This window comes from Rhinolophus hipposideros (genome assembly GCF_964194185.1).
Source record: "Rhinolophus hipposideros genome assembly, chromosome: 10".
Classification (NCBI taxonomy): Eukaryota; Metazoa; Chordata; class Mammalia; order Chiroptera; family Rhinolophidae; genus Rhinolophus; species Rhinolophus hipposideros.
The window spans coordinates 38,470,623-38,489,269 of NC_138056.1; the positions used below are offsets into that span (position 1 = coordinate 38,470,623).

General features: G+C 38.9%; 1 protein-coding gene across 13 annotated transcripts in view; it reads right to left on the minus strand.

The window, feature by feature from the left end:
• Positions 1-11,872: 11,872 nt before the first annotated feature.
• FAR1 (fatty acyl-CoA reductase 1) overlaps positions 11,873-18,647 on the minus strand; it is a 62,044-nt gene continuing 55,269 nt past the window's right edge. For all 13 annotated transcript variants that reach the window (XM_081064887.1, XM_081064894.1, XM_081064893.1 and 10 more), the window contains 2 exons: positions 14,308-14,435; positions 11,873-12,845 (listed from right to left, as the gene is read on the minus strand). In XM_081064887.1, coding sequence (XP_080921013.1) covers positions 12,683-12,845; positions 14,308-14,435 — 291 coding nt within the window. In that variant the 3' untranslated portion in view covers positions 11,873-12,682. The remainder of the gene's footprint in view (positions 12,846-14,307; positions 14,436-18,647) is intronic.

Below are 18,647 nucleotides of genomic sequence, written 5' to 3' on the forward strand. Positions count from 1 at the left end.
GGCCTCTCTGTGATTTGGACAGATTGTTCTGGTTACATGGGATGAACTTGAGGAGTGCCAGAGAGGAGGGAGTGAATCTCCTAGGGCAAATGTTGGAGTGACTGGGGTAAGAGGTGATGAGGACCAGAGTTGAGCAGTGGTAAAGGAGAAGGAGGAGAGAGGGGAGTGGAGAGGGAGCAGGTGAGGAGGCGGACTGAGGCAATTTCACAAGCAGGGCAGCGAGAATGACTCCCAGGTTTCTGACTCCAGGAACACCAAGCTGAGCAACCACATGTATTGAGGCCATTGACTAAGACAGATGATTCTCCTCCCAGGAGAAGGGAGAATTGGGAGATAGGAAAATGACCAGTTCCTTTATGAAACTGTGTGCATCTTTGAGGGTTGACAGGTGGACTCTGGAAATATGAATCTGAATTGAAGCTCAGGAGAGGTGTCTGAGCTGAGGATATAGATTTGAGATTATCAGATGGGAACTCATGCTTGTGGACGGGTCGCTGCCAGAGATCATCTGAAGGTGAGAAGAGTGCTGAGACAGAGCTTATATAAAGAGAAGACACAAAAGCAACATCAGTAAAGGGGATTAGAAAAACCTAGGATATAGCTGTAGTAGGGAAAGCCAAGGGAGCGGGGGAAGAGTAAAAAAGAATGGAGCAGTCAACTGCCAACTGGTGCAGAGAGGTTAAATGAGATAAGGGCTTGCTGACTAGCCAGAGTGCATTGTGCTGAAGTGTGGGTGGCAAGGAAGGGTGTTGAGATAGAAGAGAAGACCACTCTTTCAAGACCGGAGGTGACAGGAGAGAAACAAGAAGGCATGAGTGTGAGAAGGAGCCTGTGAAGGGAGTGGCTGTCTCTGAATGGGGTACATTTGAGCAGATGGCTAGGGAATAGAGAAGGAAGCAGGCAGAGCAAGAAGTTCGAAAGAATCATTGATAAATAGGCCTTCTGGAACAATCAAGAGAAAAAGTGTACCTAAGGATGGGGGTGGGTGGGGTCTAGCCTTTGAACAGGTAGAGAGATGTGGCTCCTGAGACCCAGGGCAGGATAGCAGCACCGAGAAAGGGGTCTGTAAGTAGGGCGCTTCTTGTCTGAGGCTCCCTGCAATTTAGGGAGAAGGAATCTGGACTGATTCCAGATGTAGGAACTTGTGGCGAATGGAATAGGCACAAAATAACCGCAACAGGGAGTGGGCCAAGCAGCTGGCCAGGAATGCTCAGAAGAGTTGTGCTTTGTTTTTGCTTTATGTTTCCTTGCAGCTAAGTGCAAGAAAATTTGCTACAGAAGGTGAATAGCCTGGGCATTGTTCTAACCCTTTTTTACTTTCACTTTTCTCCAACAGGCAAGTAAGTATCGTAAAAAACCTTAAGCTACCTTTTTCATGCCAATATTCAGCAAGTGCCAGGGCTTTAATGGAAGGCCTGCAATTGCCCAGAAACAATGTTACTGCCAAGGCTTCCAAAGGCCTCTTCAGCCCTTCTTCTACTCCACCTTGTTGGGCCTCAGTCAGGTAACGCCTATTGGAATATAGGCTGGAGGCACCAGACTTTCCAAAGACCGTCTTTCGTCACAGCATGACTGGATCTGCCTGTGTGAGAAGGTGGCTGTAGTGCAGGGCGGCCTGCGGGGTCTCAGCTCCCGCTCCCCACACAAGAACACAAGACATGGTGAGGCCAAAAAGGAACACCCACGGAGCCATAGATAGGGGAGTCATACCACTATAGTCTCGCTGACGGCTGGGTTGGAGACACAGGAGGCAGGAGCCACACTATCTGCAACCCGCCATCCTAACTGCAATCCGCACTTGCCAGCCACCATCTTCTTGCGAGCCCCCATTTTGCTGCTAGTGTAGCCACAGCAGTTATATTAGTGCCCAATGGCTCACTGGTTACAGCTGATGGCCATCCGATCACAGTTGATGGCCATTGACTAGCTGAGCCAGCAGCTTTCCACGTGAGGCCGAGAGCCTGGAAACTGCTCTCTGGGGCTCTGTCCCCACAGTGGCATAAGCAGTTATATTTCAGATATGAGAACTGTGTGTCTGTAGCAAGCAGAGAAAAGATGTCCAGGTTGAAGAGTACTATAGAAGAGTTTGGGGATTGCCTCAGGCTCCCAAACCAGCAGAGGCCTGAAAAAACATGGCTGCAGTCCCGCGGCAGGTCTGGGGCACCTACCTTCGTAGGGAGGCCTCTGTTGACCAGACCCCTTGGCAAAGTCTAAGAGAGAGCCTCCAGGGCAGCTTCTCATTTCAGGGATGATCTTCCTCTTTCTCTTTCACTGTGACATTCTCTCTTTGAAGATCCTGATGGACAAACCCTTAATCCAGCCTCCTCTTAGGTCAGCCTTGGGGAGTTGCAGGGAAAGGGGCAGGCAAAAGGAGCACAAGGGACGTGTATGAAACCACCAAGTAAGCTCACCTGGGAAAGAACTATTTGAAAGAGTGCCCTCCCACCTCAGGAGGAAGCTGACCTTCTGTCTCCACTGTCTGAATTTGTGCCCGTCCCACCTGTCACACACAGGATTGGTGCCCCTCACCCCACTCCGCTCCTACTTCTGTCAGCCGCTGTTACTTACCCCTCATTTCTGGATTCACTGCACCTAACTCAGGCCCTCAAAGCTCCACTGTATCCCATGCCCCGACATCTCAGGGCTTTGGACCAACAGGACTCCCATAGAGGCCACAGCCTCGTACCCCTGCCCACCCTTGTATCCTAGAGCCAGGCCCGGACTCTTCCTTTGGCAGCTATTACCAGCCCAGCACTGCGCGTGGCCTCATGGCTGGTACTATCTCCCGTGAGCTGACTTCTCAGTGCCTCCCACTTGCCTGGCACTGGCTTCTGGGTCCAGCAGCTGTGGGAATGACTGGACTAGAAGAAGCCCTCCTAAGATGGGTCCAGTCATCTGCCTGAGTCACACTGAGGGCTGCTGTACTCCCCCAAGATGTCACCCCACTGATTCTGAGTTCCTTGAGGACTGAAAAGTTATTGGAGCCACAATTACCTTCCCAGCACCTGACCAAGAACCTGGCACAAGGAACATTTGTGGGTAGACACATGGAAAGAGGGTCAAACGAATGGCTATAAGAGGTCAATGCCCTTCCTGCCAGGGGAGTCCTCCAGGAGACCCCTGCCCTGATTTCACCCCTGTGAGGCTCCATGACAGCCTGGTCCTCACTACTTCCTGGTATTTCAAAAGATGAGTCCAGTTGACTCCAGAATTTCTAGAAGGCGCTTCGGAAGGTGTTTATGCAATCCTTGAAGAGTAACAGGTAGACTCTGGAAATATGGATCTGAAGTTCAGGAGAGATGTCTGAGTGAGACAAATAGTTTTGGAATCACCAGAGGTGAACCCATGCTTGTGGATGGGCTGCATCCCCAGACTTCTAATATACGAAAAATCAGCTGCAACCTGAGTTTTTGGATATTTGCAGTTGAAAGCATTCCTGATACAGAGTTGATGCCTAAACTGAAATGTGCAAGACGGGTGAGAGCAGACAGAATTTTCCAGGTAGAGGGACATCATGATAAAGACAAGAGAGATTAGAACTTTCGTAGAACAGAAGTGGTTGGGGCATGGTGAGTGGGGAAATTGTGAGGGACGAGAAGCTATTGTCCAGATCACAATGAGCTTTAGGAATTGTGTTATGAAGTATGGGCTTGATCCTGGGCGCAGTGTACATGTGGGAAATCACTAAAGGGTTTTAAGTATGGAGGCTAACACAAAATGATCCAAAGATCATTCTACTGGAAAGATCATGCTTTGGAAATTAAACAGACTAGAAGCATGGAAATAAATTAGAAAGATGTCACCATCTAGGTAAGAGAAGTGTTGATATCTGGACCATACTGGTAGCAATGAAGATGGAAGTTAGTATATCCCAAATGTTAAGGGAATAGAATGGAAAAGATTTGGTGACTGATGCAATATTTACTATGAGAAGGAAGAGTCAGAATGGTTCCTTTTTCTAGCTTACTTGGGTGGATGATAGGTCTTTACTAATGGGACACAGGAAGAGAATTTGGGGGTGAGATAAGAAAAAGGCAGGAGATAATTTCCATTTTGGACAGTCTTGAACATTCTTTTCCAGAGCTGTCCTTACGGAATGGATGCACTATATTGAAGTAATACAACTTTAATCCAGTGTCTGACGTGTGTGTATGTGTGTGTGTGTGTGTGCGCGCACGCGTGCGCGCGCGCGCGCGCTGGGGGGTGGAATGTACAAACAGAGGCAGACAGACTGGGTAGAAATAGTGGAGTTTTTTCAGGCAAAGAATTTGCCTTCTGGATGTTGGTGGGCTGCCCCGATCTGTGAATTTAGCAATCTGCTCTGTAGTGATACGTGTGTAAAAGCAGGGATGATTCCCGTGTAATTACTGTGTGCCCACATCAGGAGCGGAGGGAAGTAATGGCCAAGTTAAAAGGTAAAGGCAGTGCACCTTTTTTCAGGACAGACAGTAGGCTTTATTCCATCACATTTGGAGTCCTGAACTTTACTAGTGAGGGTACCAGCACTGCCACGCTGTAGACAAGGAGCTGTATCCAAGTCCAGACAGGAAACAGATGGCACACTGAAAAAGTAAGGTAGTTTCAGGAAGGGACAAACTACAAAACCATGACAAGGCTAAGGCAGCCAACAAGGGAGCTGCAAAGGAGCTTGTAGCTCCTTTGAGAGCTGCAAGCCCTAGCAACAATGGAGAGCTGCAGGCAAGGGGAGGCAATTACTGGGACTCAGAATCGTGAGCTGTGAGAGGGAGGCCACCTACAGAAGCAATGGCCTGTGGTAGAGAGATGAAACCACTGCCAAAACAGAGCCCAGGAGTGACTGGGAAATAAATGCTCCTGTCCTCTCTCCTCCTGTCTTTTGCTTCTGCCAGTGCTTCTCATTGGCTGAACCCACCTGGAAGCCAGAAGGCCAGGAAATGAAATGTGTCATCCACAAAGGTCAGCTTGCTGTGGCAAAGAGCAGTGGAGAAGTGAGAGAGGCGGGGAGAGAGGCGGGGAACATCCTAAGTGAGAACTGAGAGTCAGAATTAGAAATTCAACTCAAACGCCAACAACTAGAAAGTGCTCGCCAAGGGAAAAAAGTAACTAGATTTATTTTGTGAATGTATTGGCTTAAACTGCAAGGGAAAAAAAATAATTTAAGCTTAGGGAAAAAAAAAAAAACACCCTGGCAACTGAATGTGGAAACAATTGTCCATTCTCCTTTGGAAATGAGAAAGGGTGAGAAAGCTGTGTGGAGTGCCTGGAACAGCAAAGACCCACATCTAGAGCTAACAGTGTGTGATTTAACAATTTCCAAACACATGTAGTACCCTGCAATTTCTAGTTGTAAGTGAAACTCTTCTGCGTTTCGATTGAAGAGCCTTGTTCAAACAGGAAGACTTTAAATATATGTATTATGTGTGAGGGTGGAATGGTTCCCCTTCCATTTCAGTTAAATGAGAGTTTGTTTCTGGAGAGTTTAAGCTCTTTCCAGTTACAGGCCACTGATTGTCCTTGTGCCTTTAATTTTCCAGGGTTGAAAACTATAGGGCTCATGGAATGTAAAATGCTCTAGGAGCCAAGTTATATAAACAACCAGAAAAACTGACAGTTTTGTTTCAGACTTCTCTTTTAAATACATGCAAGAGGAGGGAAACTCCCAAAATGTTCTCGGAACATAAATGGGGCCCAAATCACGTATTGTAAATCTCTCAACCCTAGAAAGAAGACAAACTGTTGTTTGCTTCACAATCGGCTGACTACAGATCCTTGGGTAAATAAGGTGGGTTGCCCAAGGTGCGGCTAATAAAAAATCTGTGGAGATAAATGATTTGGGAAATGGCCATCTCTGAAGAATTATTCTGCCCAAGGGTGAAATAAGTGGGAATTGTTCTTGGGTGGAGAAGTTGTGAAGAATCCTCATTCTATTCCAGTGGGCAAGAGCTGTTGGCTGCTGAAAAGCCAGTGATTAAAGTGGTAATATTAACATCACACGGGGAAAAGAGATCTGTTTAAAATATTTTTATTCAATATGCACAGAATTTGTATTCTTTAACGATAAAAAAGAAAATGTGATGGAAATATTAGAAATGGGAAAATCATAGTGCAAATTGGAGACTATACACTGGGTCACATTAATTCTAACATAATTCATTCCACGGTGTGGGATTTTTGGTGATTTTGAGGGAATAGTTACTGAACATTTACTGTGTGCCACACAGTTTATAATCATTATATCATTTAATCTGTACAATCACCTTCCCAGATATTTTACAGAGGTGGAAACTGAGGCTGAGCAGTTGGCTCATTCATGGTCACATAGTTGGGAAGTGGCAGTCAGTTCTTACCTAGTCTCACAGCAAAACTAATGCTCTTTCCACTACATAATTCTGCTTCTCTGTCCTTAACAGAAATTTTGTTATAATATTTTTTAAAATTTAGAAGTGAACAGGTACTGTGCTCTACACTTACATTGGAACAGTATGTTAGAGATGCAGAGATACGGAATGGAATACTCATTTACAAAAACAATCAGCATGCTTGTACTGAAATGGCAGTGGAATTTGCTGAAAATTGCTAAAGAACTGCAATTTTGCACATTTCTGTCCTCTGCTTTTGTCTTATTGGGGTAAAAATATCTGGAATCTTTTCTTCCAAGAGTGGCAAGTTTCTCCCAAGGAACTTCTGGAAAAGGGTCGGGCAGTTCCTGAATCACCTCAAATATGTCAAATCACCCAAAAGTCTTGTTATGAATACATGTGCCTGGGCCCCATCCCAGATGTTTGCTGCAATGAAAAGGCCGCTGGGGGTGGGGGGCAGGCATTTCTGTGTATGGAATTCCTCAGACGACCCTGCTGTATATACTACTGGCTGAGCGGAGGGAAAAGCAAACCTGGATCATCATTAGAATCACTTGGGAGACAATTTTGAAAATTCAGATCCCTAGGCTTCTCCCTAAACCTAACGAATCAGAAACTCAAGGGGGTGGGTCCTGGAAACCTCTACGTTAAGAAAATTACCCTAGTGATTTTGATCACAGGCCAGGTATGGGAGTCCCTGGTTTGCGGGTTAGTGGAAATGAACTCTGGGCTTGCAGTGGTTTATTAGTAGGTGGCAGAGGGGTATGCATCACCTAGGGAGAGATGGGGTTTTTGTGTCTGCTTTATTAATTTATGACCTAATTGTTCGAAAACCCCAGTAACACTACAAAGAATGTGAATTCATCCAACTTAAATAAGAATTAAATAAGCATAGTGCTTGACAAATCCTTCCTGACATTTTTTTTTACTATTATTTACCATTTCAGTGAAGGCTATTTTCCCCATATTCTTTCTCTGACAGCAACTTTTATTTGCTGAATTATTTAGCATGTAAAGGAAAGGCAACCAAGAGATGTATTAGACAGTATTTTCACATCACCGTATCGGTACTCTTTTCTCTTAATTTAGAAAAAAAAGTCAGTTCATTTGAAGCCCAAAATGTATTCATCTTTAATAGGAATGGGGTGTTTTGAGTATGTGACAGCCTTTAGTGAGTGCATCCTGAGTACGCAAAGGCCTTCTGTTGGCCTCTAACAGCTCCCCCAGCCTCAGCTTTTCTTAGTCATCTAACCCTTGTGCACGAAGAAATTTCCTCACTGTTCGCCACACTCCCCAGCCTCTACATGGTGGATACCTGGAATGCTTCCCTATCCCAGGATTTCTCCCAATCAGACTTAAAACCACAACTCAGATGTCATGTTTGCATGAGCTGTTCCCTGAAACACTAAGCATTACATCACTCCTCTCTGCTTTCAGTAGTTTGCTGTTTTATGTTACATTAAAATTGTTTATTTTCCTATGTTAAGTAATAAAACCCTCACAGGCAGGCAGTGTGTCATCTTCATGTCTGGACCACTGGGAAGCTTAGTGTGGTGAGTGACACAGACAAGCAGACTGTCGCAATATAAAACACAGCACCTAAGCCACATCAGGTACCTAGGATTTGTTGAATAGATAAAGGCTGAGTTTTAGAAATGAAGAGCCAAATAGACATTTTAATACAACAGCATGTCAGAGAACCTCTCCACATAGTTCAGAAAGGTACAATAGTGTGGCCAACAAGTGTAGTAAGCTTTGGAGCTAGATTACATGAGTTCAAACCTTGGCTCTGCCAGTAGCAGTGTAACGTGGGAGAAGTTATAAACGTGACGGACCTTAGTTACCAACCAGTAGAATATGGGTAATAGAAGTGCCCTCCTCAAAGAGTTGCTGTGCGGCATAAGTGGGTTCATACATGTAAAATGCTTAGATAGAGCCTGGCACATATTACGTGCTCAACAAATGTTTCCTAGTGTTATTTCTATAATGTAAAAGGTGCAAAGCTTGTTTTCTTCTCAAGAAACCAACACTAAGTGGGGAGAAATGATCTTCACAGGAACCTGTGCAAGATGTTAACATAAAGCAGAAAATTAGGTATTACAATGCCAAATAATTAAGTACCGATGAAACACACAATCTCCTGGGACAACTATTTTAAATAAAACTACATTCAGCTATATGTTTAGGTTCAGGTGTATTTGTTCAAAAACAAAACCAAAAAAGCAGCTCTTACACTAGGCTGAGTCATATGAAATTGTCTTTATAGGTCACAGACTACCAAATATTAGCATTTTCATATGGCTCAAAACTTAACACTTTCTAGTTACACCTTGCTCAGAAAAACTGCGGAGAGGGGTAGGGGATGGGAGGGAGAGGTAAAGAGAAAAGAGAATGCTAGGTTTTCTGTGCAGCGGCAGAAAATAAAAGAATTCTGTCCCCAAAACATCTCTGGAAGACACCTAATTCAACCTCATAAAACTGTAATGTGAGAACTAAGTTAAACGCCTAAAAGAACCTTAAGGTAAATATTTCAAAGAGAATAAGAATGTTTGTATATTTTAATGAATTCAGAAAAATCTCCACGGCCTCTCTTTCTCTTGTATAATATTACAGGTATAGTCTGTGATCTGTGACAAAAAAAACCAGGATTTATAGTCTTAGTACTCTGAGTGCAGACACACAGTAAGGATAACTAAAAACTTTACATTTTTTCAATATACATGTATGGGAGCCATCAACTTACAAAGAAACACATCAAACTTAACTAATGTTACTCAAATTTTTCTGTAATTAAGAAAAATGAATTATTTAACAATTTTGCACAACTATGCTCAATTCACAAAGATGATTTGTTTAAGACTCTTAAGGGCAGCGGAGATGTGTGCTAAGAGGGCATGCCACCATTGAAAAAGGACAAATTCATTCTAAGACTAGAAAATGCTTAAAGATAAAAATATTAACTCAATAAAGAAAGCATTTCACATTTTTTAAAACAGAAACTGTTAATTTAATTAACTCATTTCTATACTGAGTTACGCAGCACACATTCCTTTCTCTGGTTTCTCACGCAAAAGGTTAGTGAGTTTTCCTCAAAATAGAGCAAGTCAGTGCTAAATAGTTTCAGGTCAGGACTTGGAGTCAGCCTGAGGTACAGGTAACTATATACTCACCTGTACGCCAGTCTGACGTCTCCCCTTTTATATAGCCCATTTCTATTACTAATGAATGATCCCTTATATTTACTCACTAGATCAATTACTACAAGTGTACCTATAAATTATCATTCAATGTGGAGGAGAGTAGCTGGAGCCTAATGACACCCTGCCAGTCTCTTCATACTGTTTTTAGAAAACAGAAAAGCCACCTCATCTTAGCTAATACACAAAAATACTTTTAAAAGTGTTCATCCTGACTACCTGCTTCCCCTAAAAGGCTGTGTAAGAAACGTAGACTTAAATAAAATTAGGATACAAAAAGTTATGAGTACACCTGAAGAAAGGTAAGGCGTGTAAGAGAGGAGTGCTTCCTGTAATCCTAACTACATAATCTCACTGGTAATTTTCACAATGATTATTGTAAAAATACAATAAATACTATAATGGAAATATAGGGATTCATTTATTACTTTTTGGTTTACAAACAAAGGCACCCAATAATGCTTCTATGTATTTCTTATAAAAGATTATCAATTTACATTTAAAACATAAAGCAAAAAACCCTGAACCAATTCCTACAAACACAAACAAGGGAAGAAATAAGATGTTTTTTCCTCCCTGCTTCCAAGCTTTATTACACAGATTCAGAAAATGTTTATTTTATACCATCCTTAAGTCAAAGAACATATTGCCATGCTTCTGTGTTGAGTTTTAGGACATATTAATGTTGCCAGGTCAAATTTAAATACAGTTAGTGACATCACAATTGACAAATGCATATGCCAGAATTATAAGACTCAAGAGTGAATGGGGGGGGAAAAAACAAATGTTTTACAATACAGCTTTATCAAGTGAATTAAATGAAATGTTAAATTTATTTAATTTTTTAATAGGCTATCCTGTTAAAATTGAGTGTGTGTAGAAAATATAATCAAACAGAACTAAACATCATGTCTAGCAAATGACACAAACAGAACTGATTTCCAAAATCTTTTAAGTTCAAGTTAAGCTTGAAATCTAGTTAGTGGGGATTACCAATCTATATGAGCTTTATACTAATTTTAACACTAAGTTCTGGAATGACATGTTAATTTATTCATTAGTTTTCTTTTGACAACAGAATTCTAAACACACAAAATAAATGCAGTAGCCTCAGCACCCTCCCAGTGAGCATTTCTTTGTTAGATTACAAGAACAATGACACAGTTCCAAAGATACACACCCCGTGTGTATTTCACATGCCTACTGAAGTTGTACCTGATTCGTTTTCAAGATACAAAGACAGTCTATCTGATTCTCAGTATATTTGGCAGAAATATAAAAATTATACAAATGTGAGCATGTTTTCAACACATTATGCAAATGTATTTGGAGAGATGGGGCACTCAATGTACACAGCATCTATAGTTAATTACGCGGGCCACTTTAAATCAAAGGCATCACCATTTATTCCATCTTTAGATACTGCTATGGTCTGTCTCTCACACCTTAAACAAGGTTTGGTCCTAGACCAGACTTTAGTATCATTCCAAAGAATACATATGTATTTATTACATATTTGTTTTAAAATAATGTTTAAATGTTTTATTACGGAAAATCTGGCTTCAACATGGAAGCACTTTTCCTTTTCAAGATTACACACCTGCATGGAAGAAGGTGATTTCCTTTACATTTAGTTTTTTTTCACAATAACAAAATAAACTTCTTTTACACTGTATTTAAAATGACAAAGAAAATTAAAATGTAAAGGTCTATGTAACTTTTTATATTGTGAAATGACCTCATTCAACATATTCAAGATACACTGTTGATGATTTAAATATAGTACAACTTGATCAGCTAAATTAGAATGTAATGCTGATCTGTTAAACCAAATATGTTAAAACAGGAGCGTTAACTACTATTAAGGTTTAAAGGGAATTATATCATTAAAATATACATTAATTTTCTTACTATTGCTTGTTTCTATAATGCATTTCTTCCTAAAGCTAAAACCACATGCAGAAAAAATAAATATCTTCAAACTCATTCAATAGTTTGCTACTTTACGTGGTATGTAAATAAAGTCTTTAATTTTATATACATTATTTTATGCATTATTTTATTTTTCTTGAAGGAATTCAGCTCTCAGGGTTAAAAGTTAGTATGTGTTTACACACATGTGAGAACATTTTCTTAATGTTATGACTACCTGCAAATACATTCTTCCATAATAATGTACTTTCAGTTTTCACTGGAAAGACAGTATAAGCCTTTTTAAAGTCTTATTAATAAAATTTATAAAGGGAGGAGAGCACAAGTATGGTGAGTCCCTTCCCAACCCGCCCCCATTTGCCAAAGTCTCAAGAAATCCTCCAACTTCAAAACAAGAACAACATATCACAGGATCGATTTTTATTCGGTCATAATGTGAACAAGAAAAATGTATAATTTTTTTATGCTAATAGTCTTATTGAATTCATTTTAATTTTCCTTCAAGAAACACATAGCATATATTGATATGGATTTTCAAACCCATTTAGATCCAGTAAGATCTTTAAAATAATACGTAGAAAGCCTTCTGATTATGAAAGCAACTGATTGCTTATAGAAAAATGATATGCATCAGACCTCTAATCAGAGTAAGAAAAATGAGAACACGTCTTTCATGTCTGAGACCACTCAACAACTTACAGGATAATGTGAAAATAGTTTGGCTATAATTTTATTAAAACTAAAACCCTTCAACTGAGGAAAAGAAATTAAACACTGAGGAATCAAATACCTACCAACTTCGCTAGTATCCCTGTCCAAATAAATGCTTTCCATTGCACTAAATATTAGAATTAGAAATTCACTATATGTTAAGGCATATTTTAATTAATATGTTCCAGAATTGCACAGTTATACTGGTCAGTGTTCCTACATCCCCACTCCTACCCTCACCCCACCCCTTTTCCCGAGGGATCCAAATATTCAGTCATGGTTTTGGTGGCTATTGCAGATTTGAGCTGGCATACTGCATGTGTTCACTAGGTTTTTATGAGCATAAACATTAAAATGTTACATAAAATGTACCATAATTTACTCCACACTCCGATCTAAGATGGTTTAATGTCTTGACAAAAGGTGAGATGACTTAAGTACATTTTACATTTTGTGCATTTAGACCACCATATGCATAGATGTTCTAATGCTAAATTCTTGTCTTCAGTATCTCATAGTGCTGGATGCTCGGAAGTACGACAGAAACTTGTAACACAGACTAACCACAAAGTACCAGATGTTTCTTGCCATTTGTGATCTTGCAATAAAAATACGCCAGATCAGGATTACAAGGACAGTATTGAAACCGTAACGTATGTTCCTCAACCTGGAAAATAAATCAGAAGACATATTAGACAATATTTTCTAGAATAAATATTGTTGGATAGCAGATAATTAATGCTCAGTTTTTAATATAATCAAAGTTCAAATCCACATTAATTTGAAATTTATTTAAAAACTAGAAATCCTTAAATTAGAAAGTTAGCAAAAATCAATTCTGACTGTGCATATTCTGGACTGCAACCCATCAAACAAAATATTACCTCTATTAACAATGAATAACGCAAAGCTTTTTATAAAAGTATATTTGGGATGCAAATTTATTCATTCAACAAGTGTTACTGAGCATCCTTCTGTGTGCCCAGTACTGTGCCAGGCAGCAAGTATATTGTAGGTAAAACAGACATATCCCTTACATGTCTAGAGCTTCTTATCTAATCTAAAAAAGTTTGTTCATTATACATATCATCCTACAAACAAAATAAAGATTTTTTTGACATCTTTAGCTGCTTACGAGTTGTCAGACAAGTGAACTTAGTCCTTCATTTATAGGTGTGTGATCAAAGGCCACCGGACAAGAATTCATTCATGAATCAAACATGGCAGTAGCTCTAGATAGGAGGACCCTCCCATTCTCAAAGAGTGACATGCATATTATCTTGCTAAGGTTTCAAAACACTTTGATGTTTTTAATGGTGTTAGGAAGGAACACAAATCTTTAGATGTGCAATGTTACACACATTCCTTCAAATTCAACAGGCAGTGCAAACTGGGACTATAATATGTGAATAATGGGTGTTGTCAAAAGAGCTTTGAATTCGATGTCAAAAGCTCATTGTTCTAGTTTGTTTTGCCACTTAATACAATTATGACCTAGGCAAACACAACTTTCCTAAACCTCAGTTCCTCATCAATACAACTAACGGCCCTGAAAAGCCTCACAGTTTGGAAGCATGAGAAGAACATAAAAGTCTTGAAGATGACTAACAGTGATTTTTCCTCTTCTGAGTTTTTTTTTTTAACAATCATTACGTATTATTTTTATAAAGAGACGAAGGGAATAATTATAACTGTTTTATAAACAAAGAAAAAAATCCCATGCTGAATCATGTATTATTGTCTCTTTTCCTCTTCCAAAGATGCATTTGAATAGGGTAAAAAAAGAAAAAAAATCTTTAAATAAATAAATTACCTCTGGTTTAAAATATATTTTTATTTTCTCTTAATATCTTTACTTCTTCAGTAGCAATATAACGGAAGATAACAGCTATTTTTAAAACTAAATTCCACTTGGACATACTGCTAAGAAACAGCATAAATTGATAAAAGATATCAAGTTTCAACAATATTAAGCTAAATCAGTGCTACCATAGTTCCAATCCAAAGGTAAGCCCTTTTCCTAAAACAACAGATTAGCAGTATCTTTCATTCAGTATAACCCCCCCACAAAAAATTGTGTAATATTTCTTAAGGAAGATAAGAGGAAACCAAACCCATGTAAAACTTACTTGTTCAAATGTTTTCTAGCTGCAGGGAGACCAGACATTTCTTCATTCAAAACATATTTCTTAGTTCCCATGCAATAGTTCTCTATGTACTCTGCCCAATGTAATTGCCGTACATCGATATTAAAAGTCTACGTAAACAAACAAAAAAAATGACTGGTTACTTTAATTTTGTTTCACAACTAGGTAAAAATTCATACTTTTTCCAAAGGCCAATTCCAAATGACATGATTACAAAATATTTACAGTATTAATTTTTAAAATCTTACTGCTGTTCACAAAATAGTTCTTATTCCTATTCCATACTTTCTATTAAACACAGAAACACTAAGAAGATAATCTGAAAACTCACGTCAACATTTGAAGAATATATTAAGTGTGAGGAGAAAGAAGCCTGCAACATCAAAAAAAAAAGACAAAATCCCATTGTCCAAATAGATCTATGTATTCCTCACTGCTTAATACACGTATTAACACATTTATTTCCAGCTTCTATCTACAGTATCTTCTCTTTTCTTGAACATCCTGCATACCACACAGAATAACTTTCCTAGCGAATAGTACTGACATCAAGAGAAACAATATGTTATGAAAGCTGGCTTAGGAGTTTAAACGACGGTAACTAGGCCATCTGATGAAAAAGGTAGATGATTCTGGAAAAGGAAGCTTTACAAAAATGCTATTTCATGGCAAAATAAGAGGGCCATGCACTACGAAGTGCTCCTCCACACTTTTGGGGTGATAAACAGATTATTCACTATATGTCATCACTTATCTAAAAACATCAAGTTTTAGATTAGATCAAAAAAAGCTACCATAAATAAGTTGTTAAAGTAACATCACACTTAAAATGGAGACTTAAATAGAAGATATGAGAAGGTCATATAAATGTGTAACTGGATTCCCACAGAAGAGTGAAAAAGAATGAAATAGAAGTAATATCTGAGAAGACAATAGCCGGAAATTTTCCAAAAATAATGAGACATCATGACATAGATTCAAAACACACATATACCATATGCATACACACACAACTAGACATACCAGAATAAAACTGCTGAAAGTCAAGGAGAAAAATTTTGAAGATGTCAGAAAACACCATATAGATTACTTCCAAAGAAAACAACTGACAGTTGACTTGGGAAGAAGCAATGGGAAACCAAAGATGCTTTCTAAGTGCTCAAAGAAAGCTGCTGACATAGAATTCGATACCAGTGTAAGTATCCTTGAAAAATAAAGATGTTTCCAGAAGAATAAGAACTGAAACAATCTGACATGAGCAGAAAACTCATACTTAGAGAAGTGCACTACAGGGCATTCTTTAGGCATAATGAAAATGATTACAGACTGAAGTCTCAGATGAAAAAAAAAAAAGAACAATAAAAGGACAATTATGCTGGTATATCTATATGAATACTTATCACATAGAGTGCAATAAGAAAAATGGTTATACAAAAGAAAGAAGAATGGTTATGAGGCCTATAACACATATATAGAATTAAAACATGTTAACAATAGCAGATAGGTATTAATCTGAGTACAGATAGAATTATTAGTATTACATTAGACCTTTATAAATTAAGGATGCTGTAATCTCCAGAGTAACCTACTAAAACAACTAAAAAATAATATATTTCTATGTAACTAATACAAATGGTAAAATATAAAATTGTAAAAATAACCTCAAAAAAAGCAAAAAAGAAAAAGAACTTAAAACAGGTAAGATAAATAGAAAGTACTAAGAGATTTAAAACCAAAATTATCAGAAATTATATTATGAATTAAACCCTCCAATTAAGGGTCAAAAATCGTCAGACTGAAAAAATCTGTATGCTATTTATGAGAAATATTTGAAAGATGAAACAGAAAAGTGGAAAATAAAAGGACAGAGAAAGATATAGATTTCTACCAGCAATATATGAAATGCCCATTTGCTCAAGGCCTCACCAGAATATGTTGAGTTTGCATTTTTGCAAATCTAATAAATAGTAAATATCTCAGTCTTAATTTGTATTTCAATTTTTTCTGAGTGAAGTTGAGTATCTTTTCAAATGGTTAAGAATCACTTAAGAATTGTTTTTCTGTAAACTGTCTCTCTAGTATTGACATTTTTGGCCATTTCTACTTAAGTTTTTTTATGTAATATGAAATGCATACTAACTTACACTGAAATACCACTACACACCCACCAAAGTGGCTCAAATTAAAAATGAAAATTAAAATGCCAAATGTTAAGGAGGATGAAGATTAACAGGAACTCTCATATGCTGCCACTGGAATGTAAGTAGATACACCCCCTTTGGAAAACTTTTGGCGTTAGTTACTAAATTGAACATACGAATACCCTTTGACTCAGCTATTCTATTTCTAGATATATATCCTACACTAATGTGTGTACATGGTTCATAGAAGAATTATTCCCAATAACCAAAAACTGGAAATAACTCAAATGTCTATAAATAAAAAGTAAAAAACACTCCTGTCACATCATATCATTTGTGCAGTCAAAAATGGGTAAAACTAACATTTAGTGTTAGAACTCAAGATAGAGTTAGGAGAGAGGAGGTAGTGATTGAAAGGGGTTATGAGGCAATCTTCTGGAGGTAATTTCTACTTCTTCACATGGGTGCTCATTTGCTGATAATCCATTGAGCAATATGTATTATGCTTTGGGATGTGGGGTGGAAGGGCGAAGGTGGGGTAGAGGAAAAGTACAGAATCAGCATAAGCCATAAATCTTTCATCCTGAGATTATCTGCAGGACCCTGCTAACTTAGACCGTCTGCTTTTAAGGTTAAAGGCAGACAGGAAAAATGGCTATAAAGTCTGTGGGCCCATAAATTCAGAAGTATTCTATATTCTTACAGAACACTCCTGCAAAAACATAAGAATCCAAAAAATTTTATCCTCAAAGCATGGATGAAAAAGAAGTAAACCTACCACACATAGAAGTGGTCAGAGAAACAGCACACTGAGCACTTCTGTCATGCAAAACCAATAGAATGGACTAACGCTGCACTATCCAATACGGTAGCCACAAGCCACACGCACCTTGTGACACCTGAATTGTGGCTAGCCTGAACTGACATATGCTGGAGTCAGCTGGAGTGCAAAATGCACACTGGTTTTCGATGGCTCAGTATGAAAAATACAAAGTAAAATATCCTTTGAAAAACTTTTTAAACTTTAAATAACTTTTAAAATTGTTATTATGTTATTTTGGATATATTGGGTTAAATAACATATTATTACATTTTTTTTTTGGAAGAACTAGGAAGAGAAAGGAAGTTGGTTCTGGGAAGATGGGGAAAAAAAATCTCCTTTGAGAAACTAATCATGCATTAACCAGCGCAATAGTCTATTTAAGGCCTGTATTTACCTGAGTTATGCTAAAAACCTAATCAGATATTTTAAAGTGGTTCTGGCTTGTTAATGACACCTAGCTAGTTAATGCTAATAGTCACTAGGCTATTGGTGGAAGCAAAGGTAAATCCTTACTGGGAAACTGCAATTTCAATATAGGCTTCAAAAAAATTCCCATAGGGCCGGCCTGGTGGCTCAGGTGGTTGAAGTGCTATGCTCCTAACGCCGAGGTCGCCGGTTTGATTCCCACATGGGCCAGAGAGCTGGGACCTCTAGAGCTAAGATTATGAACAATGGCTTTCCCTGGAGCTGGGCTGCCATGAGCAACTGGAGGTCGGTGCGAGCTGCGGCGGGGCTTCTGTGTGCTGCCAGTAGCGGCCGGTGGCTAGCGTGAGTGGCCGGTAGCCGGGAAAGCTGCTGTGAGAGGCCAACTGACAACTGGCAACTGACTGCCTCCGCCGGGGGGAGCACAAGGCTCATAATACCAGCATGGGCCAGGGAGCTGTGTCTCCTACACAACTAGAGAAACACGGCTTGAACTGGAGTTGGGCAGGGGAGACAGAAGAAGGGGGGAAGAAATTCCCACAGAAATCCTCAAGGAATGTGAATTTACAATCAAACACCAATAAAAAACAGAAACAAGGTGCCAGCTTAAACAGAAACCCAGCTTAACCAACAGACAGATCAGATTTGAACATCCTGTAGAAGTACGAATGATCAGAAACAGAATTTAAAACGATTATGTTTAACATGTTTCAAGTAAAAAATTCTAAAAATTGCTTAATTAAGAAATGTCCATAAGATCTGAAAAATAAATTGAACTGAAAATGAAAATATAATGACTGAAACCAAAAATTCAATTCGGTGGTTTAGACACAGCTAACAGAGTGCCATAAAACTTTAATAAATTATCTAGATTTCAGGCCAGAAACAGAGATACAAAATATGAAATTAAAGTTAAAAGACCTGGAGGAGAGAAT